This window comes from Trachurus japonicus, chromosome 8 (genome assembly GCF_045865225.1).
Source record: "Trachurus japonicus isolate A0001 chromosome 8, Traja_1.0".
Taxonomy (NCBI): domain Eukaryota; kingdom Metazoa; phylum Chordata; class Actinopteri; order Carangiformes; family Carangidae; genus Trachurus; species Trachurus japonicus.
The window spans coordinates 12,662,173-12,687,792 of NC_140914.1; the positions used below are offsets into that span (position 1 = coordinate 12,662,173).

At 46.0% G+C, this 25,620-nt stretch overlaps 1 protein-coding gene across 2 annotated transcripts in view; it reads left to right on the top strand.

Moving 5' to 3' along the window:
• The first annotated feature begins 326 nt into the window (after nt 1-326).
• The window catches only part of plekhh3 (pleckstrin homology, MyTH4 and FERM domain containing H3), a 32,389-nt gene continuing 7,095 nt past the window's right edge, over nt 327-25,620 (top strand). For both annotated transcript variants that reach the window (XM_085783903.1, XM_085783904.1), the window contains exons 1-7: nt 327-1,050; nt 6,714-6,769; nt 14,351-14,445; nt 18,563-18,745; nt 20,002-20,159; nt 22,925-23,048; nt 23,663-23,960. In XM_085783903.1, coding sequence (XP_085640029.1) covers nt 916-1,050; nt 6,714-6,769; nt 14,351-14,445; nt 18,563-18,745; nt 20,002-20,159; nt 22,925-23,048; nt 23,663-23,960 — 1,049 coding nt within the window. In that variant the 5' untranslated portion in view covers nt 327-915. The remainder of the gene's footprint in view (nt 1,051-6,713; nt 6,770-14,350; nt 14,446-18,562; nt 18,746-20,001; nt 20,160-22,924; nt 23,049-23,662; nt 23,961-25,620) is intronic.

The window sequence follows — 25,620 nt, forward strand, 5'->3', positions numbered from 1 at the left end:
AATGAGTTTATAATAAGTAAGGGAACTAAATAGTTGCCTGCTTAAGTCCTCCATGATTAAAGGGGGCTGAGTGGAGCCTATATGAGGGGTATTACTGGGGCATCATGGTGATTTGGATGATTTGATTACTATCATGTACCACAGGGCATGTGATGCTCTGTCAGTGTGGAGGGAGCAGGGCGGGTACCATGGGCGTTCCCATTCCGGGGAGTGTCTGCCTTCAGCCAATCACATCCCAGTCGTGAGGTTTGTGGGCGTGGTCACCCCCCTCTCTCTCTCTCCCTCCCACACACACTCTCCTGTCCCAGCTGCATCACGCTTTTGTCCAAACTCTGAAGTTAAGACAGTCGGTCCTGCACAGAGGTGCGCGCTCCTGTGTTACTTTAACAGATGTTCACTAACAGGCTGAAAGCAGCGACGACATGGCTCCTAGCAAACACACTCAACTCGTTGTACTTTTGAGCTTCACGCTTCAGTTTGGGATGCTAGGTTAGTGTTTTCTTTTTTTTCTTTTTTTTCGTCTGTGTGAAGTTTTTCAGACGGGGACAGCAAGGTGTCGCGAGCGAAGCAACTGGAGACCTGGAAGAAGGAGAAGAAGAGGAGGAGGGGACTTTTGTTTCTTCTTTTGAATCACTTCTCTGGCTGTGGTGTTGGAGTATGACTGCTGCCATGTACAGCTGCTAGACGTTTCTCATGCTCTCTTTGACTTGAAAGGAGAGAGAGAGAGAGAGAGAGTAAAAGCTAACCCGACCCTTCATCCTCCTCCTCTCTGGATAGATAATCTATGGAGAGGGCGTCCTGGTGGCCGCTCACGCAGGCAGCTCCTGGAGTTACTTGCGGCTGAGACGACGGTCGTGAATGTTGAGCTGAACCCGACCTGGATAGTATAAAAAAGACTCAATTAACCTCATTTGAATGCCTTTGCAAGGAGTTTGCTGGTTTCTGTGCTGCAGGCAGGGCTTCAGTTTGCTCGGACGGGACTATGGGGAGAAAGAGGAGGAAGAGTCTTTTGAATTGCGCAACAAGGAGGACTTGACTTCCAATGGACGGGTAAAAAAAAAAAAAAAAAAAAAACCTCTCTCCACCTGCACCACACAGCACAGCAGCTTTCAATACATGCACACTATTCACACACAGCATACATTTGTAGAAGTTGTAGGCCTAAATCAGAGATGACAAGTAGCCTAATGACTGTCTTTTACATGAGTATCTTGAACGTCTCATAAACTAGGATCAGCTTCAGGGGCATTAATTAGAGCTTTGTGCAAACAGATATGGCCTCAGGTCCTTGATAGGGAAATGATTATTTTTTGAAAAGTATATTTAGAGTGGACCTTCAAGGCATGATAAGAAATGTGGCTTGTGTTCACAAGATTACCCATATTTTTTTTAAAAAAATTCAAGCCACATTTCAAGTTCACATGTTATCTGTTAACCTTGTTATCTGTGGGAATCATCAGTGTGTTCCGTGCAAGCCTCTGTCACTGATGCAGGACAGTGAATATACTGCGGCAGCCCAGTTTTGATGTTTTAGGTTTGCATGGTCTGGGGTAACACTGAGCACTCGCACACACACGCACACACACACATTGACATAATGCATTTGCCAGACCCTAACCCCCAAACTTAACCATCACAGCTAAATGCCTAAACCCAAAACATAAACGTAAATCTACCCTTAACCCTCAAACAGCCCTTTGAAGTTGTGAGGACCGGCCAGTAATGTCCTCACAATGTCCTTGCAGTGAAGGTTTCCCAGAAAAAAAAATTGTCCACACATCATTGGAAAGACATGTACACACACATGCACATACACACACACACATACACACATACACACACTGTGATGCAAGCTGTAAAACCCAGTGTGTTGAACTGATCCTGTGTGTTTGGCCTCTGTCCGCTCAATTGCAAATAAGACTGCGGCCTTGTCTTCTCTGTAATGTTAGTCATCTGATCAGGCACAGAGAGTTCAGCATTGTCCATCCGCTTGTGAGGGGGCATTGTTGCCTTGAATTGAGGTAGCCTCTTTCTGTATGACCCAACGTGCAGCTCCTCATGTACAGCGTCATAGAAAGATCTATCTGCAAGTATTAAAAAAATCAAGGTTTTTAAGGAGAATTTCTACCTCAGACTCATCCCAAGCTGCCTCAGCCTCTGACCTAGCACTAACAAGCTGTGCAAGTGAAAACAATACCTGACGCCACGACTTGCATATCCTGCTTATCTCTTTATTGGCCCTTTTGTCTGCTTCCAGCCAACCAGTGCAACACCACAGGGATTTGCATGAAAACGTTTGGGAATAGATAAGTTATACACGGTTACACAGTTAGTGCCTTTAACAGAAGTCTCAACAGCTCCAGCAGCAGCCAGATAAGAGCAACATCTGTTGCCCCGGGGTATCCAGTGAGGTGTTGGTGTGTGGCACTCCTCTTCTTGGCAAACATCCCCGTCTGTAGCAATAATGCACCATCTGCCTGGCTAGTGGTGGTCAAAGGAGCCGAGACTGTGCCCCGTATCTGTAATCAATACAAGATTATAGTAACATGTCCCAGTGGAAAGGCCTGGTGGCCTTTTAGTGAGAGGCAAGGGGGAGCTCTTCTTTCCTGTAACTTTCCCCCAATTTCTCATGAAAACACAACCAAGGCGCAAAGGTGTTCCTTGTCATGGACTCAATTTAACATTGGTTTATTGAATTTTACATGTGTTTGCTTGGAGAGGAGCAAGCTCGATGAAATAAAGCCTAACTGAAGGACTGTCTTCTGTTCTGGCCAAGTTCTCCAAAAGATAAATTGCATAAAGGAGGATCAGCGTTGCCAGACGTGATTTAATCTAGTGCTCCAATCAAAGCCAGGAAACCACCCAGCTGTTGTCAAAGTGGCTTAATGACAATTTTCTTTTATATTAAACGGCTAGCCTTCAGTTGTGTAAGAGAGAGCAGATGGAAAAGGAGATTGAAATGACATTTAGGTTTTTGTCAGTTATCAGTCACCAGTCATTGCATGTTGAGCCAAGCCTACTGAATGAAGCGCTGTCTCAATTCTATTAATCAGAGAGGAGGAAGTGCTGATTTATTGGACTGTAGCCAAATTATTCACCCATGGAAACTTTCCAAATGATGCAAAAACTATCACTCAAGAATAACCCTTTAAACAAAGCTGTCTTTATGTTTTAGTGGATACTTATGGCTGTGGAAAACTGTCTACTCTCAAACTCACAATGCTTCTTTCTGTACTCTCTCCGTCTCCTAGCCGTGTTGCATCATTGATTAGCCTCTTGGTTCTATTGATTATGTGCTCGTAAATATTCATAAATATGAGTCAACTTGTGCTGAACCATAAAATAATGGTCCTCTCCTTTTAATCAGAGTGATATATTCCTCTGTGAGGAGCGGTCCGTCTTAATCTATCATGTGGTCAGCCCTTCAGTTTATCAGATTAGTTCTTAATGGGAGGAACCACTTTATTGACTGACGTGACTGACACTGTTTCACCAAATGGCAGCTGCCCTTTGCCTGCTTTTTTTTTTGTCATAAAAAAAAATCCACCCAGGTTTTCTGAAACGATTGATTATTGATTCCCTGGTGCTTCTAGGAAATCAATCTGCTTCCACAAATCCTGGTTCCTCTTCATCTGTGTTATTGGTTTATGCCGGGTATTGTAACTCTGTGTCAATAGTTCACATTAAGCCAATTATTAAGACACAGCTGAGATACCATCAGCTGAAGTACTGTATCGACAACAATAGCAGACTACAGTGTCTCCTGGAACTAACATCTACATATTTAGATGTTGTTGTGTTTTTTTAAAAAACATTTTCCTACATTTTAAAAGATATAACTGACAAAGTTTTAGTTGTTTGTTGGTGGTGATAGTCCTGCCCCCATTGTACCTGGCCAAGAGCCGGCTCCTTGGCTGGTTTGAGATTAGGCACCGGCTCCAAAGAGCACTGCCTTGCTTGAATAGGAGTAAATAATTCCCAGGGAAAGCCCTTCAGGGCTCTGTTCCCTCTTTTACCCAGAGAGCTGCATTTCTTCCCAGAGCTTGACAGGCAGCAGGTCAGACCTCCCTGGGTGTATGTGTGTGTCTCTTTTTGGCTTTGTAATGCTCAAATACTCCATTTAGTAGGACTCTGTCCAGCTCCTGCCAGGGGATGACCACAGCAACCCACAGGTCTGGTGGAGGCTCCCTCGCATAAGACATCCAAAACCTTCACCGCAATCTCCAGAGTTGTTTTACAGCTTGCTGCCAGAAGATGCCACGATGTGTAGCATCCACAGCACCAAAGCCATAGGCAACACACTGTTTCTTGCCAGGACCGTTCTCACTGAGGTTGGAATCATGAGTCAGTGCTGACGCTTGTGAAGGCTTGGCCCTTAAGAGCACGGGGCCATGCCGGAACCCTTTTCCCTGCATGTTTACAGTCCTCATTCAATGAAACTGCTCTCCAACAGCTGCCCAAACAGTCACACTGAGCTGAATGCCTCCAGTGTTGGGACAGCAAGGCACTAATTTTAGGACAGGACATCCGTCATTCTCTCTTCTTTCCACGTTTCCAATGAAACTTTATTTAACTTTTATGCAACGTGAAGTCACGTTTACCAATAAACTCCGACCTCCGAGAGTTTCGTCCCCGCGCAGTTGCATGTGTTGGATCGTGGCAACGCGGTGCATCCTGTTACTCGGAACAAACAGGTACAGTCCTGCTCTGCAGAGAGCGGGGTCCCATTAACTGTCACTGCTGCCCTCTGTCTTCAGAGGTGTCACGGTACATTGGTTTATATTTGGTTTCCGTTGCGTCTCTGCCTCACCACCTCCAGGCCACACATCTGGTCTTCAGGCCGACACTGGCTGAGCCCAAGCATTTCCTCCTGGTTACTCAGCCTCCCAGGAGAGCTGAAGGGAGAGAGAGAGAGAGAGAGAGAGAGTAGACGGAGGGAAAGCGAGAGCGGAAGTCAGCCACGGAACGAACACATCACGGCATCTTTCCCTCTTTCCCTCCATGCTCTGCTCTAGTCTGGAGTGATTCATCCCCTGCCCGTCCAAAGGGAGAGCTTTTGCCAGGGCTCTGCATCGCACGCTATCCTTGTTCCTCATCCCACAGCCCATTAACTCCATTGGAAAGCTATTTTTCTGTGAATTGTCACGTTTGGTGCAGAATTACCCCAAAATATTCTAACTTGATCAACCTGACCCATTAGTTTATTGATCCCCGGATTAGTTTATATCGTAGATTTACAGCTTTTGCACTCGTTGATGTGATTAGTATTGATTTGTCATTTCCAGTCATAGCTGTCTGTCTGAATTTTCTTCTCCGGGTCTGCTGGCTTGGCTGAATCATTTATGGTTAACAGGCAGGGGTAGGGAATTACCGTACACACTCTGTTCCATTCACAAGTTGCTCTATGCTGCCGTTCAGTTATTCTTCCCTGTCTGGTTTGACATTTACAGCACCTCTCCCTGAGTTAAACATTAATCATATCTCATTATCCAAACCCTCATCTTTTCCTCATTTGCTTCAGAGTCCATCTGCCTTGTAAATATAACACAGATTCCATACAGGCCTATAAATTTGTAGTTCATGTTTTCTTTGTTAGTTTGGAGCCATCCAAAAAGAAGCAGTGGACTGTTTTTACAGAGCACGGGCTATACTTAGGCTAGTTTGCCCAGTAGTAAAGTGTGGTGTGTGAACTGTGAGGGGCCCAGAGCTGACCTGGATAGAGTTTCAGGTAGGCCAACACCCCCCGAGCCGGGCCGGGGGCAGCCGCAGGAGCTGGCTCAAGGCTGTGGCTCGCAGAGACAACAAGTCAGGCCACGAGGGACACGCAGTGCTGCCTCACACACCAGGGAGATCGGTCCAGATTGCACACAGACCGAGCTCTGATGTCTGATGGGGTTTTCCGAAGTCAGGTTGGGGGAATCTAAACGCCGTAACTCTGTGAAATGAGAAACATCCTCTCCCATCTTCTGCTTAACAGGGGAGTCCTGGAATGAAAAGTTCATTGTTCCACCCATGAAATTTGATTTTACGTGTCTGCCAGTGGCAGCCCCCATTTGTAGCCAGTAGAAGCACTTACTCCAATTTCTTTAGAAAACCAAGAGGGAATGTGATTTGATATGAGTGGCTGTGTAGCAGTCAGGACAACTTATCTAACTTTTATTATGGCTGTGCACGTCAGATAGTCATCATCAGTACACCTGCATTTCTGCTTTTAAGACAACCACCCCTCCCCCTTGAGGTGTCTCACTTGCTTTTATCAAGCTAACAGCAATTTACCATCAACTGGTGTCTCTCTGAACTCGTCGATCGAGAGGCCGTTATGGGTGCAATCTCAAAACCCAGGTTTATTTTTAGGTTAAAAACCTTCACAGAGAAATAAATTGATCTGAATAAAAGCATTTTGGGGTTTGCACACGGCCGCAGCACAAAAGATTTCTCTGTTCCCTGCTATACTCCTATATTAAATGAGCCTGTTTTGCATGCCATATTTCTCCCCACCAGCTCACCCCTCACAAGTGAGAGCCAAGCATTACAGGAACAGAGCAGCTATGTGCTGAGACTGCCAGGAACGGCTGCATGCTCTACTGTAGCACAGCCACTGCAGGCAAATGGCTGCGGGACCTCTCCAACCTGTGGACTAGTTCTAAGGACAGACTACTGTTTGTGTTGCATTATCGTCTATTTACCCGATTCTCTCTCTCTTGTGTTGACAGAGTCCAGCTGAGGTGACTGTTTCTCAACCAACTCGCACAGCCAATGGAACAAACGGGTAAGGAGAGAGAGAGAGAGAAACAGATTTTTTTTTTTCCTCCCCTTAAAATTTTTAGGAAGTAATAGTTCCTTCTTCTTCTCGTATACTTCCCCCGGAGAGCTGGGGATTTCTGTATTTATCCTCAGGCAGTAAGTACATGCCAATCACTTGATTTTACACTTCCTCATGTGTTGCGCCTCACCATGACACATGTGCTTAACCTCATATGCTCACATGCAAGCGGACTCACATGAATATTGACAGAGTGTCTGTCGGTGGTACTTTAATTTGCTCGTGGATATTGCAGCCGTCAGTTTTTGCTGGTTAACCTCTTGACTTTGTAGGTTTTTCCATTCAGAGGTGGGCTTGGCTGCTGTCGGGGGGTTGCACTGGTCAATAATGTCAATTATCAGCCGAGATGTTTCACAGCTGACCTTGCGTGGCTTTCGCATTCACAATCGCGATCGCTTTGTTAGCTTGAAGGTTGTGCATTCAAACTGCCAGATATAAGCAAACACTATGCAACTCCATGAATGATGAAAGGGTCATGTGGTTAACAAGTGAACACTGGGGACAATGAAAAGGAGTGATTCAGGAGCTCCTGGTCCAGACTATTAGTGCAGGGCTGTGATCTCAGACAGCGATGCAGCCATGGCTCTGGTCGGCTCTATCTCTGGCATCATGCCCCTTATCATCATCCCCAGCCCCTCTTCCCTTTATCCACAATCTCCACTGTACATCTGCCGACTCACAGCCAATGCGTCACAAAGCTGGGCTGGTAGGACGATCACACACGCCATCAACGAACAAAAGAGGGTCCGCAGCGACTCTCAACATGAAGAGATCTGCCCCAGGAAGCGGTGACGGTGAGCTGAAGCTGAAGGCATTTTTTCAGCAGTCATCCAGGACATGCCGTCTCTTGAGGGTTTGAAGGAAAGACGGAAAGGGAAGATGTGAGGAGGGAGGTAGGCCGACTGGACTGGGTGACTCACTCCTACCTCACTCGCAGCACTCCCAGAAGAGGTGTGGCTCAGATGTGTGCGTGTGCGCGTTTGTGCGTATCACCTCTACAGTATAGTGAAGGGGGCCTCGGGGCACATGGCATAATTAACTACTGATTTTGAAGGAGTGTGTTAAAAGCCTGGCTGTAATCGTCGCACTCGGTGCAGAGATTAGCGAGCGCAGCGCTCGGTCATTACCTGGTCAGTGAATGGACACACCCAGAAGATCAGCAGTTGTGTTTGTTCAACTAGACTGAGGTTAATATGGTAACGATCAGATACTTGGTACTTGGCTAGAGAGGGGAGATAAACCTGTCTCTGTCAGGACACAGTGATGGGTACAGACGATCCAGACTGTGGGTCATTTCAGCGATCTCCCAGAACCCCCCTAGATGAGATGTACAATTATGACTTTTGCAGATTTTTGCATTTTGGCTCTAATTTAAATAGTAATAATACTAATTTAATAGTCATTTTGATATGTAGCCTGGCATCCAATCTGGTTCTGTATTAGTTCAGTATTAGAGCAAATGTACTACAGCACAGTAGATGGTTTTGTTGCGTGTCTGTCAGGGGTCCTGTGATAGATTTGTGTGCTTGCCTCTGCGTGTGTGTGAATGATGGACGTATCTCTGCAGGCAGACTGTATAAGGTCTCACCCGTCGGTCTCTCAGTCAGCACAAAGTGCCAAGAAGCCTGTTCCCTCCTGCCGCGTTCACACTCAAATCTGTCTTACATCATCTCTATTTTTTCATCCCCACTTTCCTCACTGCTTCTCATAACCGGGGCAGGGCAGGGTACAAAGTGTACTAGAAAGTGGACACTCGAGGACCTCTGTCTCACTGTTTGTTCCATCTGCTTTCTCATAACCCCCCGCGCCCGCCTCCCCCTCTTCGTTGATGCCTTTTGACAGTCAAAAACTTGAGACGTATTTTGGTGTGGGCTGCCAGGCAGTGGTGGCTGAAAGAGACCAGTGTTGGATGATGTATTTCATGTGTGTGAACACATGCGTGTGCATGAGAGAGAGAAAGAGAGCGTATGCATGAAACATGTGAGTGTTTGCGTGAAAAAGCTTAGAAGTGGGCCCCTGGTAATTGCCTGTCTGAGCGTCTGTCAGCGCGACTGTCAACCATCCAACCATCACAAACTGACCCCGTTTACAACATCGGCCGCCGCAGAACGTTTTCATTCACATCACCACGTTCCACTATCAGAGCCACTTCATTCAGACTTTCTAAAAAAGTCTCATATCATTAGATTTTGCCGGCGATTGACACTCTCTCTCCTTCAGTCACAAAGTCAGACTTCCTGTCTCACACACAAACACACGCCCCCCCACCTCCTCCTTTCTCAAAACATGACTTTTTTCCTCTCCTCTCTGCCTAGTCCAGAGTTTTCTTGGCAGTGGTCTTGAGTAAACAGCGTATTTTTAGCTGGGAGGTCATATAGGCCCAGTCTTAATCACCACATTCCCATTTTCCCACCAGCCCAGCTTCAGCCAGAGGCCCAAGCAGCCAGCCCATGCACAATGGGGGAGGGGAGAGAGGGAGACAGAGACAGAGAGATGGATTTCTACAAAGAGAAACTGTGATTATTTATTGCTGCAGTATGCCCTGCTGTATTATTAATGAAAGCTGCTTCAGATAGTGTTATTTATCCTTGAGGCTTGCTCAAATGTCTAATAAAATCTGTGTGACATGATGTACGACCGTCGTTTGTGTACAGTATACGAGCCTGGACATCCACAGAGCAGAGGCAGCTGGTTTGAGTTAATTTGTTTGAATGCCTTTTTTGCCATCTGGGATTTTCAATCCATCAGATAGAGCTCCAAGTATTTATGTGACACATTACTGTACTGGTCAGTGTTTTTGTTGTTGCTGTTGCAAATGTGAATGTTTATCGTGGTCACACAACAAGGACCTGCTTTGTATGCTGGGACATGTCTCCGCTGTTTCCCGCCACGGTCATCGCAGCCCCGAGAGCAAGGACACTACTTTTCTAACTTTAATTAGCGTCTCGGCGTTTTGATTAGACCCTGGACCGAAATCAATTACTCATCGCTCCAGCAGCTACCGTCAGGCAAACGCTCGCAAACCAATCGCCTCATTGTGCTGCTCATACTCGGTTGATTTAAGTGTGTCACACTGAAAGGGCCTGCTCATCATATCGGCTGCGATGGCCCTATTTCGGTCTTTCGCTTTGTAGAGTAGATATCGCTGGATTCACAATGTCACACTCTTGAAATAGCCTGAGTTAGCTAACTTTGCTTTGTCATCCATTTGAACTGGAGCAGCTTTAAACTGTAGATCAGCTCAATCAGTTGCATTAGATCTTATTCAGTCATCTGCAACTGGTTCTTTTTGTATGGGACATACTGTCTGACATACTCATCTTTACCAACTAACTTATCATTAATGAGAGTTCTTCTCAGAACTGCGTGCACATATACAGTACAAAGTAACTTCAATCAGTCAATGTGCTGCTTCCTGACTCTCCTGTTAGTTTTGTTTCACCTGTTTGGGCAGTGCGTTGTGCACGTTTCTCTATTGTACCTGCACATGTAATATAAATCTCCACCTAACTCGACCTGAGCAGATCTTTGCCAAACGTAACTGAAGACACGTGCGTGTGTGGGTGCTAAGGATCGTTAATAATGCAGTAGTGTGTTTTACGGCGCCATTAGTGTCTTTAAGGTATAGTATAGTATGTTGTATTGTGTCAGTGTTGTGGGTTTTAAGTAATATAAGAGAGCATTAGTACAGAATACTCAGTGTGTCCTTTTTGTTTTCTTCCACTTTCTTTTGCCATGTGGCTCTCATATACCTGTTGCTTTTGAGCCTACCAAGTAATAACTAATCAAGATACTGAGAAGATTTTCAAATGTTTGAAGTGAACTGAATATCTCTGGATTTTCTAAGGTTTTTCTTTTTAACTTTCTTTGGATGTGTGTGTGTGTGTGTCATCGGGAAACTAGGACACACACAACGGTTTATAATGAACGTTTCAGTATTGAACATCTTGTTCTCACACGACATTCACATTTGGCTCTGTATAGCTCTATATACTGAGGCTATAAAAGACATTTACACATACACAAATTCACAGTACCTGAATAGACTATGAGATTTATCACTGAGGTTGTGTAGGGAAATATTTGTTCCTCTCTGAAGTCATGTTTCTTCTTTTCTGACTTCCCCTCTCTGACTCTGTGGGGAAGCCAGAATTTTTTTTTGATTTCCTGATCTGAGCTGATCTATGCAATCAGGCATTTTCTTTTAAACTTCCATAAACAAATAATTGTGCCGGTATTTTCCTCATACTGTACTGTTTTCCCCCCCCTCTTAAGAGGAAAGTACTGACTTTTAAGTGTTTCCAAGACGAGAGCGAGTGTGAAGTCTGTGTTAGCTCGTGTCAAACAACAAACACCACACTATAGAGCAGGAGGAAATATCTTGACTTTCAACACATTTCAAGCTTCAGCAAGGAGTAGTGTGACTTTGAAATGATGTTCCTCCCTTGCAGTAGCTGATGTTAAGTCTTCAGGGGAGAGAGAGAGAGAGATGCTCTCACTCTGCTCTCTGTGCTGCTTAATCCCCATGTCAAATTGTTTCCTGCACTCCACAGGAAGTTGCCCACTAAAGGCCTCACTGTCACAGCCTCTGGTGGGGCTTCTGGGAATGCGTTGGGGGGTGGGAGGAGGAGATTGTGGGGTGAGTGGGTGGGTTGGGGGGTTTGGGGGGGGGGGGGTAGTAGGTCTGCTGGACAGCTGTGGAGATCCAAAGCCTTCACATCAGCAGTTGCCCCCAAGCTGTATGACATGCTCTTTTCTTCATCTGTCGGCCATGTTTGGTGTTGTTATTGATTTGATCGTGTCATGCAGATATTAAATGACAAATGTTGCCCTGGTTCCCCCTCCCCCCTCCGCTCCAAGCTTGTTGGATGTGTGATTGTCTTGGGTACATACACATTAAGGTGAAGTTTGACATATAATGGGGATTTTTTAGAGGAGCAAATGACAACCTGGTACCTGTTGAGTAATAACACTATTGGCAAATGTTACCTGAATGAGTGTGTTTGGTTGACGGAGCTGCATGTAATATTTTGAACCAAGGAAGTTTCACATCTCACATTTTAGCATCTATTTTCCATGTGGTTTGTTTGAAACAGGCTGCTCTTGTTAATAAGTGACAGTTTGTTCCGTAACTGCAGAGAGCTGCAATGTGTGCGTGTGTGTGTGTGGTTGTTTTACATTGTATTATATCATAATGTCCCAGATACGCTACAGTATGGTTAGACTGCGACTGTTAGTTTGGTCAATTGTGCTTATATTGAAAAAGGAGAAGAACAACAAACAAGTCTGAGTGAAACAACAGAAGTGTGTAGAGGCGTCTTTACTTCGCTGCTGTGGTCTCCAGCCAGTCTCACAGGAAGATTTTGGACATTAGCCTGGCTTTTTGGACACAATGGACATATTGACTCTGCCAACGTTTAAATTGAAGGTCAGGCCGGTTTGTGCTGCTAAAGGTCAAACCTTGGGTTTGGACTTGTTCTTCTGTCCTCCTCTAACCCCTGCTCCCTCTCCACTTGACTTAAAAGGGGGCATTGAAGTTGACTTATAAAGTTCTTCAAGTTAAAGATGGAGTTTATCCAGTTGGGCGCAGAAAAAGAGAAATTCTCTCTGTTCTAGTTTTTACAGCAAAGTTCCCAGATTTCTGAGAAATCTGCAGACATAAAAAAAAAAACAAGTTTGATGTTGAACAAGAATATTTTTCCAAGATTGACGGCTGTGTGTACCACACCTATTTTTTTATTTCTATAAAACCTGGCCTAGTTATAAATATAGTGCACAGTGTGTAAACCAAATTGAGATTAAAAAACCAAGTGTAAGGATTGCTCTTGACATTTTGGATCCAAGCCAGTGAGTCACAAACAATATCCAGTAATCCAAGGCATTGACCATAAACACGCCCGCTGTGTACACAAGTCTATATTCACCAGTGCAGGTGTAGTTTTTCTACAATTCTAATCCTTGTTCCATCTGAGCTGCATATAGACGAAGTGCCTGTCTGTGTGCATGTCTCCGTTATGTAGCAGGAGTTATTAACAACCTCAAATAAGAGACGTCCTCACATGTCTGTGTTTATTTTAATGCCTTTAATTGGGGTCTGTGGATGCAGGGCCTGTCAGAAGTCCCTGCAGGCTGCTGCTGTAGCAGGCCAGTCGGCTTAGTGAAACAGCCCGAGCGCGTATAATGTGACACAATCCTGAAACTCTCCTGCTCACTTCTGCTTTCTGGTGATGGCCTGGATGAGTTTATATACACATAGAGAAAAAACTGAGGCACCATATAGAGTTTCACAGTCTGAACATTCTCTTAAATTAGAGACGCAAATCAGCAAGGGTCTTGACGCTGTTTGAGGAGTAACGTCAAATGGGTCGGCTGCTCGATAGACCATGGTATAGACACCAGGATAGGGTCAGGGCACGCAGGGAGAAAGGAAGTGGTCTCTGCAGCTCTGTAAGCTGAGTCAAAGCAGATGAGGCTATATTCAGACTCATTGATTATCGCTGCCTTCCGTGAGGAGGAACCTTCCAGGAATTATCAGATCAATAAGGACATGAATCAGCCAGCGAATCAGTAGGTAACCAGAGGGCAAATATCCCTGGGAAGGATGGAGGAGGAGGTGGGGGGGGGGGGGAGGGAGGCAGTGGTGGGATCATTAATTTCCTGAAGCATGATCCCAGTAGGAGGAGGACAGGAAGGAAGGAGGGGCTTGTCACTTGCACCTCACATGCTAGTTAGACCCAGGAAATAGAGAAAATAAACGAGTAATTAGATAAATAAATGAGGAGAGATAAAACCTCTAAACAATCTTATAAGCTGGAAATGGACCTTGGCCTGAGATAACAGGGTCTGACTTTGTCCACAGCACTGCATGACCAGATGCTGCGTGTGTGGAAGTGGCTGCAAATTGTGATCGCGAGGCATCGGAAGAGGGAAGGGAACGACAGCGGTTTCAGCAGATTTACAGATGTTTTTGATGTTCAGATGGTGGTTTTTTTTTTTTTTTTTTTTTTACGAAAAAAAAAAAGCTTTCAAGGCTGTGACCTCTTGAACCCTCTGCCTTCCTCTGACCGGCGCGAGCTGCCTGCCTGGCTGGCTGGGAGTCAGGCCGGCGTCGCTCTGTCACGTTTATTTTCAGTCGCCCGCTCGGCTCGCCGGGCCAAAGTGATAAAAGAGAGACGAGCTGTCCACACAGTGGCGTGGTATGCATCAGTGTGTGTTTGTGCTCTTGCGTGCTGCTAGGGAGGGAAAGTGGGGAGAATGCTGGAGGACAGATATTCGTGGCACTTCTTCCAGTCTCTCCCCCCCAACCCCCCCCTCCCCCTCCCTCTTCTACCTAAGAGTATCCGACTTGTAGTTGGCACAGAGTCACGTTGGAGGGTTAGAGGAGGAGGAGGAGGAGGAGGAGGGGGGGTTCACAGCCAACTGTGTGTCTCTGGGCCAATTAGCTATCCAATGGGGGGAGTAGTCAGGGGAAGACTCAAAGTGAGAGGGAGTTGGTTATTTACATTCTCTCCCTGCTCTTCCACACAGGCACACTGTCTCCGAGGTGTCTGAAGAGATGAAGAGCCTGATCATCGAGAAGAATAAGATGGGCCTGGAGGAAGAGCCGGAGCTGCTGGTCAAAGGTGAGTCTGAAGGCAGCACACCGTGTCTCTCCGTTACTCTGTCCTCCGTCCTTAGATCAGTACAGCATCCACCTGCTGAGATCGGCTACGATGAGATCAGTCACGCCGCCAAAAAGGAGAAGTCAATTATTCAATCTGGATTTAGAAACTTGGTCATAACTGCGAGGACTTCCTTTAACCAACTGTTGCTCAAATTGTGGAGATCAATCAACAGATTAACTGAGCAAACAATAAAATCATTAATCTTCAGGTGAATGAGAAATTTAAAAAATAACCTTTAACTGCAGCCCTGCTTTGTTCCTGGGTTTATTAATGAAGTCCTTGCAGGGCCAGGTTGCTGCTGTTCATCTCATTTAGCGCAGTATACCCTAATTGTCTCCTAATAAGTACTGTCGCGGCTCCATGTAGCGCTGTCGCCCCGTAGCCAACCCCTCTCTTGACCACATGTGGCCCACAGCTGCTCCTGCTCTCCCGCCGCCCTGTGTGCTCATGTAAGGATAGCTACTGGCATCAGGAGCGCCCGTCTTGCGTGTCTTGATGCTTTTGAGGAATGATCTCATAGGATATTTCTGTGTGATTTTCTTTTCTTTCTGTTTTTTTTCTTCTTCTTTTTTTTCTTTGCTTCTTGGCCTGCTACTGGAAGGGAGCAGTAAAATGCCAGCACTTGGATAAGTTACGTCCTGTTTGGAATGGCGGCAGTCAGATTGCCTAATTCTGACAGCAGTTACCATGCGCCCTCCCCTTGGCCTGTGCCTCTCCCTTAACTGCTGTCCCCTGTCTGTCGCTCTGTCTCGCTTGTCAGCAGAGAGAAGTGTGTGTATGTCTCTGTGTGTGTATGTGTGTGTGTGTGGAGTCACTTTCCTTCCAAAACAGAGGACAGTTTCTTTCCTTGGGCCATTGATTACAGTGTCACTTTGTATTTCAGCTTGTGCTCCACACCTGCATCCTTTAACAGAACACTCTGTTACAACAGCAGGACACCTCAGGGCGTTAGATAATCCCTCTCATGTCTCTCTTTGTGCTGCACAAAGATAGGTTTCCAATGTGGAGTCATTAGGGCTTTTCCTCTTGTTCTGTATGCTTTTTGTTTGTTTGTTTTATTTTTTTTCTTTCTTCAGTGGGATACCCTCAGGCTACATGGGGATGAATGTTGCCCCAGTATCTAAAATAGGCCACCAACATGGCAGATATAGACTGACGAGGGATGAATTGAAAAACGCATGCAGGGGCGACAGAGAGAGATTCTGGCATTGGTTTATTGACATAGCTTTGTTGATTTACAGTTGTGATGAACTGCTTCTCACATGATGCAGAGCTTCTCATGCTTCAGTAAACTGCAGCTCAATCTGTCTGCGTCCGGTCTAGTCCTGTGTTGCTTGTACACAAATGTGAAGTTCAGGTTCATTCAGCTGACCTAATAATCTTTGGGCGTTGGAGCAAGTTGAAAAAAGAAACATAGTCTTTCAAACTTTTTTTTTTTTTTTTTTCAAAACTGTAATATGAAACCAAGTTTATGTCTTAGGGTTCAGGAGGTGACCTAAGAGTTCAGCGTTTAAAGAAGAAAATGTTTTCCAAAAAGTGCCTAAAGTGAAATAGTGGTTTAATTTTAGTGATGATCCTAAACAGGTTTCTTGTGAAATACAAGCATGTGAAGGCCTGTAGAGCAGCATTTCAGAGTTCAACTCACTTCAAGTGAACTAAAGTGAAGTGTCCTGTCCTCTTCATTTGCAACAGTCATATTTGATTAAAATCGTACTTTTTTTTTTTTAAATCCATGGAGTAAACATTGAGTACTCGAAAATTGACAGGAGGTCTGCAGTAAAGAGATGGAAACGCACAGAGAGAGAGATTGTTTTCTCAATCTGTGTTTGAGGGGGCAGGGCGCTGGGGAGGGGGGTGGGGGGTGGGAGGTGAGGGGGGGGGGGCAGGGGTCACAAATGAAACAAATTAAGGGCGAGCCATGGCCCCCAGGGGAGACATTAGCAGGCCACAGAGATGGGATCCAGATGGAGGACCATGGGAGGTGTATACAGGGGGTCCCAGGACTCTACTGCTCTCTCTTCTGTTTCTGTCTCTCTACTTTTTTTTTTTGCCTTTTCTTATCGCCTTGTTTAAAGTTCCCAAAAGCAGCGGTGTCTGTAGGACGTCCCGTGACTGTGAGAGAGTGAGAGAGAGGCGTCAAGGTAGCGGGCATGCCCTTCTCTCCATGTCTCTCACCCAGTCGGCTCGTCTGCCTCCCCCCTTGTCCCACATCCAGTCTGTCAGCAAGCTCAGCCCTACTTACCTCATAGTTTTTATTTATCCATTTCACATTGGGTTTTGATGCTGCCCCCCTCTGATGTGGTGTTAAGTACCTCCAGGGTTTTTACTTTGGGCTATATTGGGTGGGTTTATGGTGGGTTCAAACCTGGCACTTATATCATATAGAAGCATTCTCAGACGGGAAACATACTGTAGACTGAGAGGCTGAGCCCTCGCCCCCCCCCCCCCCCCCCCCTCCTCTCTCTCCTCTTATTTTTACTCTGGAGTAGTGAACGAGGCAGGGGGAAGCTCAGCGCTGCGCTGCCTTGAAAACCACTTTTGAGGCAGGGATGAAAAGCAGCGGTGCAGGTGGACAGGTGGCCCGCAGCTTGCTAACCACAGAGGAAGTTGTGATGCTGGTGTGGCGTCATTGCCATGGTGGGAAGTTGGAGGTACATTGCCTAATTGTTCCCTTTAAAACCACTTACTGAAGTAAGCAAGCAAGCAAGCACACACCATATGCACTCACATGCACAGCCACCCCACATATGGCACGCTGCCAGCGGTATAGCAGGGCCTCGCCACCTCCGATAGTCCCACCCAGTTTAGTATCAGTCCATGACCCCTCTGCCAGCGTCTCCATCAGCCCTCTGGATGAACTCTGACCCCCTACCAGGACTCCTCAACCCTCTTCCTCCTCTGTCTGTTTCTCTCCAGGGAGCATCTGGACAGAGCTCTGCCAAGCTAGTTTATTTATCTACTCCAAGATTAAATATTTATTAGGAACAATTTGCACACATAGCTTAAGGGGGAGAGAGGAGGTTCACTGCTGTTTTGGAACAGTGGATCTGGGCTGTTGCAGTCTTTCCAAACCGTCGGGACTTTGGGAACACAACAGTCTTGCATTGTAGAGCCAGCCCTGGCGGGATCAGCAGGCATGCCTATGTGCTGGCTGGCTGAGGGCAAGTCTGCTTTGCTCTCTTTGTCTCCAGCTGTCACACTGTTCCAGTATCTCTCACTCTCTTCCTCTCTCTCCCTCCTTTTCTCACTCTGTCAACCACTAAAGTGGTAATTATGTTGGCTGCATGCAGGCTTTAATGCCTATGCCATTAGCTGGCTGTATTTTTATCCCCTAGTATTTACCCCAACAAGGCAGTCACACACAGGCTGCTACAAACTTTATGGATAATTACATGCCTTTGGGATTATTCTTAGTGAAGACATGGTGTGGCAGCACTGGTTCTGCAGCTTTGTGACGAGCCCACCTACCACTCAGGTCTTTTGAAGAAAATTCTCCTCTTGGCGTGTAGCTGCTGTGCACTTAAGCGTTTGAAACTGGTGATAAAATCAAAACTCTATATGATTCGTCAAATAGCGCATTGATGTCATTTATATTTTATTTTGTCATCATAGGTAAATTCATGCAAAACTGCTGATGTGTGTTCCCGTTTTCGGCAAGCAGTCATTTGCCTCGAAAACAACTCGTGTCTCGTAACGTTCCGTTATTATCTCATAGTGTGGTGATTGTGCAGGTCACAATTTGTCCATGAGAGCGTTTTGGAGTTGTTGGATTGTGTATTTGATGAGTTTGATGAGGGAAACCAAGAAATCCCATGAGCCTCCGTAGTGTAGCTCTGAGCAGCTCGCGGCTCTGCTCCGCCGTTCTAAAAATAGCTTGCACCGACAATTAAAGGTAACGAACCTACTCCTAAAACTGTAGGGATTATGGCAATGGGCCAATTTGCCAAAATGTTGAACTATCCCTTTAAGTAAGATAAGAAGAAAACTGATTGGGAAATAATCGAGAAATTTCTATTATGGAATATTATTTCATGGTTGAATACTATGTATGTGTGTTATGTTATTGTTATTTTAGGGTGGCTGTTGCGGGAGGTTCGAGGAAACTGGATCAAGCAGCGTCGGTACTGGTTTGTGCTGAGCCAGGACTCACTCGACTACTACAGCGGACCAGAGAAAGGAGCCCGCCGACTGGGCACACTGGTCCTCACCAACCTCTGCTCCGTCATCTGGCCTGACAAACAGACCTACAAAGAAACAGGTGAGCAATGCATGCATGTATGTATGTAACAATACACAGACAGGCTGATGCACAGCTGACTCATGCTCTTGTGCACTGTGCCTGTACTCTCTGTAGATTCCAGCCACATCTGTTAATTCCCAGCATAGTGACTAGACTTTTTTTTTTTTTTTTTAATTCCTAAGAAGTTGTTCAGGGTTTTTTTTACTCTCATTTAATGTCCTGTGGTCCTGGTTCCTTTAAGTTTGGGAAGCCCCAGCTGTTTTTGGGCCATATATGGTTCAAGGTTGGTTTGGAAACCTCACATCTGAGTAATCAGCGGGGGCTTCTCCCTCCATTTCTCGGATCAAAGAAACAAAAGGCATTGAACTGAAAGAGCAGACTTGTTGCTGAATAGAAAGAGACACAGGGCTGACTTGTCCTTTTCGAGTTAATGTGTTACTCAAACATGTCGCAGTCGCCCTCTGTCTAAGTCTCCGTCTGCCTGTCCATCAATGGAGGGGATTATGTCCTGCTGACTTCACCAAACCACTTAAAATCTCCAAACCAATGTACAAACCCAAATCCAAACATAGTTGTTACTAACTCAATATGCCATGGGACTTTTCTGGACAGAAGTGTGCTTTCAGCAGCGGCTTTGTCACAAGCTCCATGGGCTGTTTCACTACTGAGTAGCTTTGTGTTCCTCCTGAGCCACTTCCCTTTACGGGCTACATCCGTGGCATCTTTGACCCTCAACTCCAGAGTTAATGTAAGGGCTCCAAACAGGCTTAACGTGGGCAATGGCATTACCACCATGTTGTAAATCCTCTTCATTTTGGGTTTGTACTTCATCGAGAATCTAAACAAAGAAGGATGTGGTGCCAAGTCACGTAGCAGGAAAGCCCGATAACAGCCATGGGGCTGCAGGCTGCCTGGGGTATGTCTAATACTTCCTCTGGACAAGGAGGAAGCACGCCTTGCGCACTTTTATTGCAGGTCATCTGAGAGAGACTCACTGAGGGGATTAACACTTGTCCTCAACCTCATCTGTAGAATGACTGTTCTTGTTTGGTTTTGGTGTGGTCTTAGGTTCCTCTCAACCTGACCTTTGATCCTTAGTGAAACTGAGAGAGGAAGTCAGAGAAGAGAGAGTCACGCCACGCCACACATGTGGGGTCTCTGTGGTGAACAAATTTCACTGGCCTCTTCCCCATTTGCGTGACTTGTTCGAATTACAAGTAGTGTGGTTACATCATATGTAATGTTTTTTTTGTTTTTGTATGTGTTTCTTTCAGGCTACTGGAGCATCACAGTATATGGGCGGAAGCACTGCTACAGGTTATACACCAAGCACTTCAACGAGGCTGTGCACTGGGCATGTGCCATCCAGAAAATAATAGACACCAAAGCACCGGTGGAAACGCCAACGCAGCTCCTGATCAGAGATATCGAGGTAGGCCGCACACACACACACACAGAGTTGCTGCCTACATAGCTACTACCTGTGATAAGAACCACCAAACACAAACAATCATCAGGCCACGCATTATTTCCCGTCGGCTATGTTGCCATAGAAACCACGCTGCCACATTGAGTCCAAAGTTTGCTTTTCTCTTTTTGAATGACCTCATCTTATTCCGCCGCACTAGGACGGGACTTAATCGCAGGCAGAACAGTCATGAGGGCATTTCCTATGAGTCAGTGCTTGCAGAAATTGTATTCATGGTGTTTGAAAAGATGCCCCCCCCCCTCCACCCCCATCCACCCACACCCACCACCCACCCCACCCACCTACCTTCTCACATGGAGAGAGTGTATTTTTAAGGGACACCCATATTTTTAGACCAGGGGTTGCTAGAGAACACAGCGTGCTGGAATCTCATTGAGCAGACGGATGACTCGTCTTGCATCAGTCTGCCCCAGGGGTGAAGAGAGGGGCAGCTTTGGCAGAGGAGGTGGAGGAGGAGGACGAGGAGGAGGAGGGCTCGGCGTGAAGCAGCAGGGCCCAGATAAGCAGTCCTGTGCCTGGCCTCCTGTCCCCGTAATCTCCCAACGAGAGTCTCTAATCTCAAAGAAAGTGGTTAATCTGTTTGCCTCCGTCTGCCCCTGTCTGCTTCACCAGGAGGGGCCGAGCTTGTGTTAAAAGAGGAAGAGAGGGGGGCTGCCTTTTAAAGTGCTCTTCGTTCATTGTTTTGGCTTTTCCCTGTGAAGACTCTTCCTCAGTCTTCAACATCGGCTCTCCGCGTGTTGCTTTCTCTCTCTCTCTCACCTTTATACACAGGCACACTTTCTCAAATAGGCGAGGTATTTCCCCCTCTCAAGTGTGAGATTAGGGCTGCTGCTGCAAAAAAAAAAATGCAGGGAGCGTTAACAGAGGAGGCTTTGTGTGCACAGAACTGCACGCTTATCTTAAAAGCATAAATTCATGTTCCAGCCACAGACACAAGGGAGAAGAAGGGATTGCAGTTTTAGTCTTGAACCCACAGCCAGAGGCCATGTGTGAAAGAGAGAAAAATGGAGAGAAGATCTGAAGAACAGATTAGTCGGGTTAACTGCTCTACTTTAAATCTGCCACACATTGTTTAAAGGATAGCTCTTGCTTATTAACACCTGGGCCAGCTGGCCATCTTTTTTTTTCCTTTCTTTCTTTTTGATCAGGCTGAAATCAAGGAGTGCAGCAACATTGCTGGCGTGGAAAATTACAACTAATTGGATTGTTTCCAAAAATTCTAGGGGCAGTTTTGGTTTTAGTTTAGAAATCGACTCCTGTTTTATCATCTGACTGGCTGTGTGTTTAGATGAAATAGGCCTACTGCTATGTTACCACCAGATATGAGTCATAGAAAAGTCAAAGTGATACAAATGCGAGAAAAAAGTTGTAAGAGATGATAAGAAATGAAAAAGACTGAGCCATTCGTTGTCTTTTAAATTACGATTATGAGCATAACAGTGCTTGCATGAAGCTATGTTAGCTTTGTATCTCCAAAGCAAGTGTTATAAATTTCATCTAGCGTTTGGCAAGAAGGAGACCCAAGAGCTAACTCACTCACTGAATCTTATGTTACAATCTGTGAGACTTTGTGGAGAGCTTGGCTAGCTGTTTCCCGATTTTCAGTACTTATGCAACATGTTAAGTTAATTCAGCTTCTGCACAATCATTAACAGTGATTTCTCAGCTAGTGTTTGCCAACAACGAGACCCAAGTGGTAAATAAATAAAGACTGAACTATGATAAATAAGAAACTTATCTTCGTACAGTGCTAGTCTAGCTGTTTTCAGTATTTGCACCAGCCAAGCTAATTTAGCTGTATCGTCTGAACGATCATGACAGCAGAATTCAATCTAGTAAATAAAATAAAGATTAAACCCATATAATGAGGAATTGATATATAGCTTTGTGTATTCCACCCAAACATGACAGTGGTATCAATTTCATCTGGCAGTGGGCAAGATGAGAGGGGAATATTGAGTGTATTTCCCAAAATACAACTGCATGCGTCAGCAGAAGATCAAAGGGAGCACCTAGGGGTCCAACTGTGCGGTGCATGAATATCATCTGGGTTTGTGGTGCTGTATCCTGGTGCACGTGGCCCACAGAGCAGCATCTCATTCCCACAGTTCAAACAGACAAGCCTGTCACCAGTGTGCACCAAACACTTCAGAAGAATGTGTCAACTTTGGCCCACTAAGGAGCGGAGGGGGGGGAGCAGGGCTTGTCTTGTAGCCAGAGAGAGAAAGGGTAGGTGGGTGGTTGGGGGAGGGAGGGGGGGGGGGTACAGAGGCAGGAGAGAGCAGAGCAGTGGCAAGGTTACTAATGAGCAACAGGTGCTGGAGGGCAGGAGCATGGAAGCCATCTGTACCGCTGGAAGGCATCTATCCGCACAGGCAGTGAAAGACACAGGCGCACGAAACTCATTGACACCACCAGCGGATAAAATATAACGTGTCAGCCGTGCTAGTGTGGTTTGCTGGGTCATCACTTGACCTTCCTGCTGCTTTGAAAGTTGCCAGAGCCGAATAGTGACCCTGGTCAAATCGACCCCGGTCACCCCTGACAGACAAACTCAGACACTCAATCACCCTCTCTCTGACTTGCCTTCAGGTCAGCCACAGGCATATTGAAGACATATGAAAGTTTGTTATTTACTTTGTCCATAGATGTTATCGTCACTCAAAATATATATTTATATGTTTTTTTTTCCCACTTGTGTACTTCAGGAGAATAAGTTCAACCCAGAGGTAGTGGAGCACATCTACCAGCACAACCCTATTCTGAAGTACACCCAGGGCCCCCTGTATGCCCCACTGCTCCCCTTCCCCTATGGCAGCCTGGAGCACACATGTAAGTAGTTACTACGTACACGTCATACATTATCATATAAGTTGTGTGTATGTGTGTGTAGCCGCAGAGAAAAATGAAAATAATGATAAATTATTTTTTACAGCACTTTGAGAAAGTGCTGATTGGCTGAGACTTCCTTCGAGCTATAACAAATGCACATCTTTACTATGCCATGCCATGCTATGATTAGTAACTTATGTCTCGTGGAAAATGAACACTCAAGGCTTTATCTCTCTGCAGCTAAGCACCATTTTATATAACTGCACTTCAAGGACTTGAAATGCTAAGTGGAAAGAAGCGGTGTAATCGCTGTGACTACTGTGCAGTTTAAACTGCTGAGGGGCAGCATTAATCTCAATGCAGTGCAGGTCACTATCATAACTGCTCAGCTCCTTCTTTAAAAAAACTTGAAAACAGGTGCACGCCACTGAAAAAGATAAGAACAGACAACAATGAGATGGTTGTGATTCTCATTACATTGTAAAGCTTTGCTATAATTCAATGATATTCACATGAGAAAATGTTAATATTATGTGTCCCGGGGAGGTTGGGGGGCAAAACACAGCAGAGAGAGGTCAACACATTAACACAATAATGCGCCTCTCTGTCCATAGACCACAGTGGGAAAGGCTACGGCTCGGTGCGTGAGGAGGCCGTGAAGCTCTTCAACTGCCTGCAGCAGCTGGAGTCGGCACGGGAGCCGATTCCCATTATCCAGGGCGTGCTGCAGACCTGCCTGGACCTGCGGCCTCTCCGCGACGAGGTCTACTGCCAGCTGGTGAAGCAGACGAGCTACACGCCCGCACCGTACACCGCCGCGCACCTCCGCTACTGGCAGCTCCTCACCTGCATGAGCTGCACCTTCCTGCCTGGGCCCACGGTGCTCAAGTACCTGCGGTTCCACCTCAAGAGGTGAGATAATAGTTTGTTTAACCCACCTGAGAGCAGGGATTTCCTTGTTATTGCTAGAAAGTTTGGAAAATGAGTACTCAAACTTTGAGTCCTCGTCAGTCTGACTTATATAAGCTGATGTAAACTCTGTTTTCAAATATAAAGCCGGTATTTTTTCCCTTTGCAATATAATGTGAATGCAGCATTCATGTTTGATTTATTCATGTTGGATTTAGCATAAATAAATCCTGCTGACTGAAGAAAGCTGTTCACATCATCTCCTACTTGTAATTGCCAGTGGAAAACATGGACTTTTTTACATATTTTCTCTGGCTCTGATATGTCCCACTGGGAAACATGACTTGTGGTGGACAAGTGGAAAACACTGCAGCGAATTTGTCTATGTTGACAGCGTAAGGTAGCAGAAACCACAGTTGTCAGTTAACAGCAATATTGCAGTGTTTATTTTATAGTCATGAAAACGATTTTACAGGAGCGTGACCAAGTCAAGTCAAGTGTGAACTCAAGCTGTAGCAGCACGGTGCCATCGCAGTGCCATATCACTGAGGCAGCAGACTAGGAGTCTGGGAGGCGGGAGGGGAGGGGGTGAGTGATCGAGGGAGATCAGGTTGAATTCTGGGAAGTAAAGGCAAACTAGTAGTGTGTAGTGTCAGAGAAAACCTGGGGTCTAGACTGGGGTCTATAGCGTAGGCGTCAGCATCCCTTCAGGCTCCAGTTTAGATATAGTAGCGTGATATGCCTTCACATTGTTAGCGTGTTCCCGCAGACAGCTCCAGTCTTTTAGGGCCGGATTTGCAGGTCTGAATTAGCCCCTCTGTCAAGCACGCCAATCGAAGTTATTAACAGTGCTAATCTCCTGCTCCAGATTTTCTGTCTAACGCCGTGCCATCAAACCACGACAGTTTTCTATCTATATTTCTGTACTGGGACTTGCCTCCAGCTAATGGAACAGTTGCATGCAACGGCGATTCATAATAACACTGTGGAACTCACTGCCTGTGTGTTTTGATACGTCTTTGCCGGCGCTCTCACGCACTCTCTCACTCGGTGGATCAGTGCTGAGGCTGCAGCTGGGCAGAGCTAAGACTGGAGCTGGGCAGTGGGCCCAGAAACCCTCCTCCACTCCCCCAGTGCCCTGAGAAACCCCCAGGGAATGTCTGCTGTCAGAGAGAATAGGCCAGAAGAAAGAAAGCAGAGGAGGAAGAGGAGGAGAAGGAGGAGGAGGGGGCAAGAGAGAAGGAAAGAGCAGAGAGGGGTGAAGAGAGGAGAGTATAGGAAGGCTCACACAGACTGAGTGGAACATTCCTAATTATGTTTCAGCGGGACAAATCCCACCCTGTGGCCATATAGTTATGAGAGAGTGAGACATCGGAGGGAATGAGAGGCCCTCTCTCTGTCTGACAGAATATTTGAGGCACTCTTGTTTGCCTCCCTCTATCCTCTATTTTGTGTATTTTGGGACGAACATTGTGGTATAATTGTTTCCTTCCTATTTTTTTCCTCCCCTCTGTGTTTACACAGGGCCGAGCTCGTAACTCAATCGGGTTGTATTTCGCACCTTTCGCAAAGTGCGTGTAAGACTTCAGGTTCCAGTTGGAGTGTGTCGTCCGCCGCCTTTTTGTCCCTTTTTTTTTAAAAACACCACCCCCTCTCCTACACA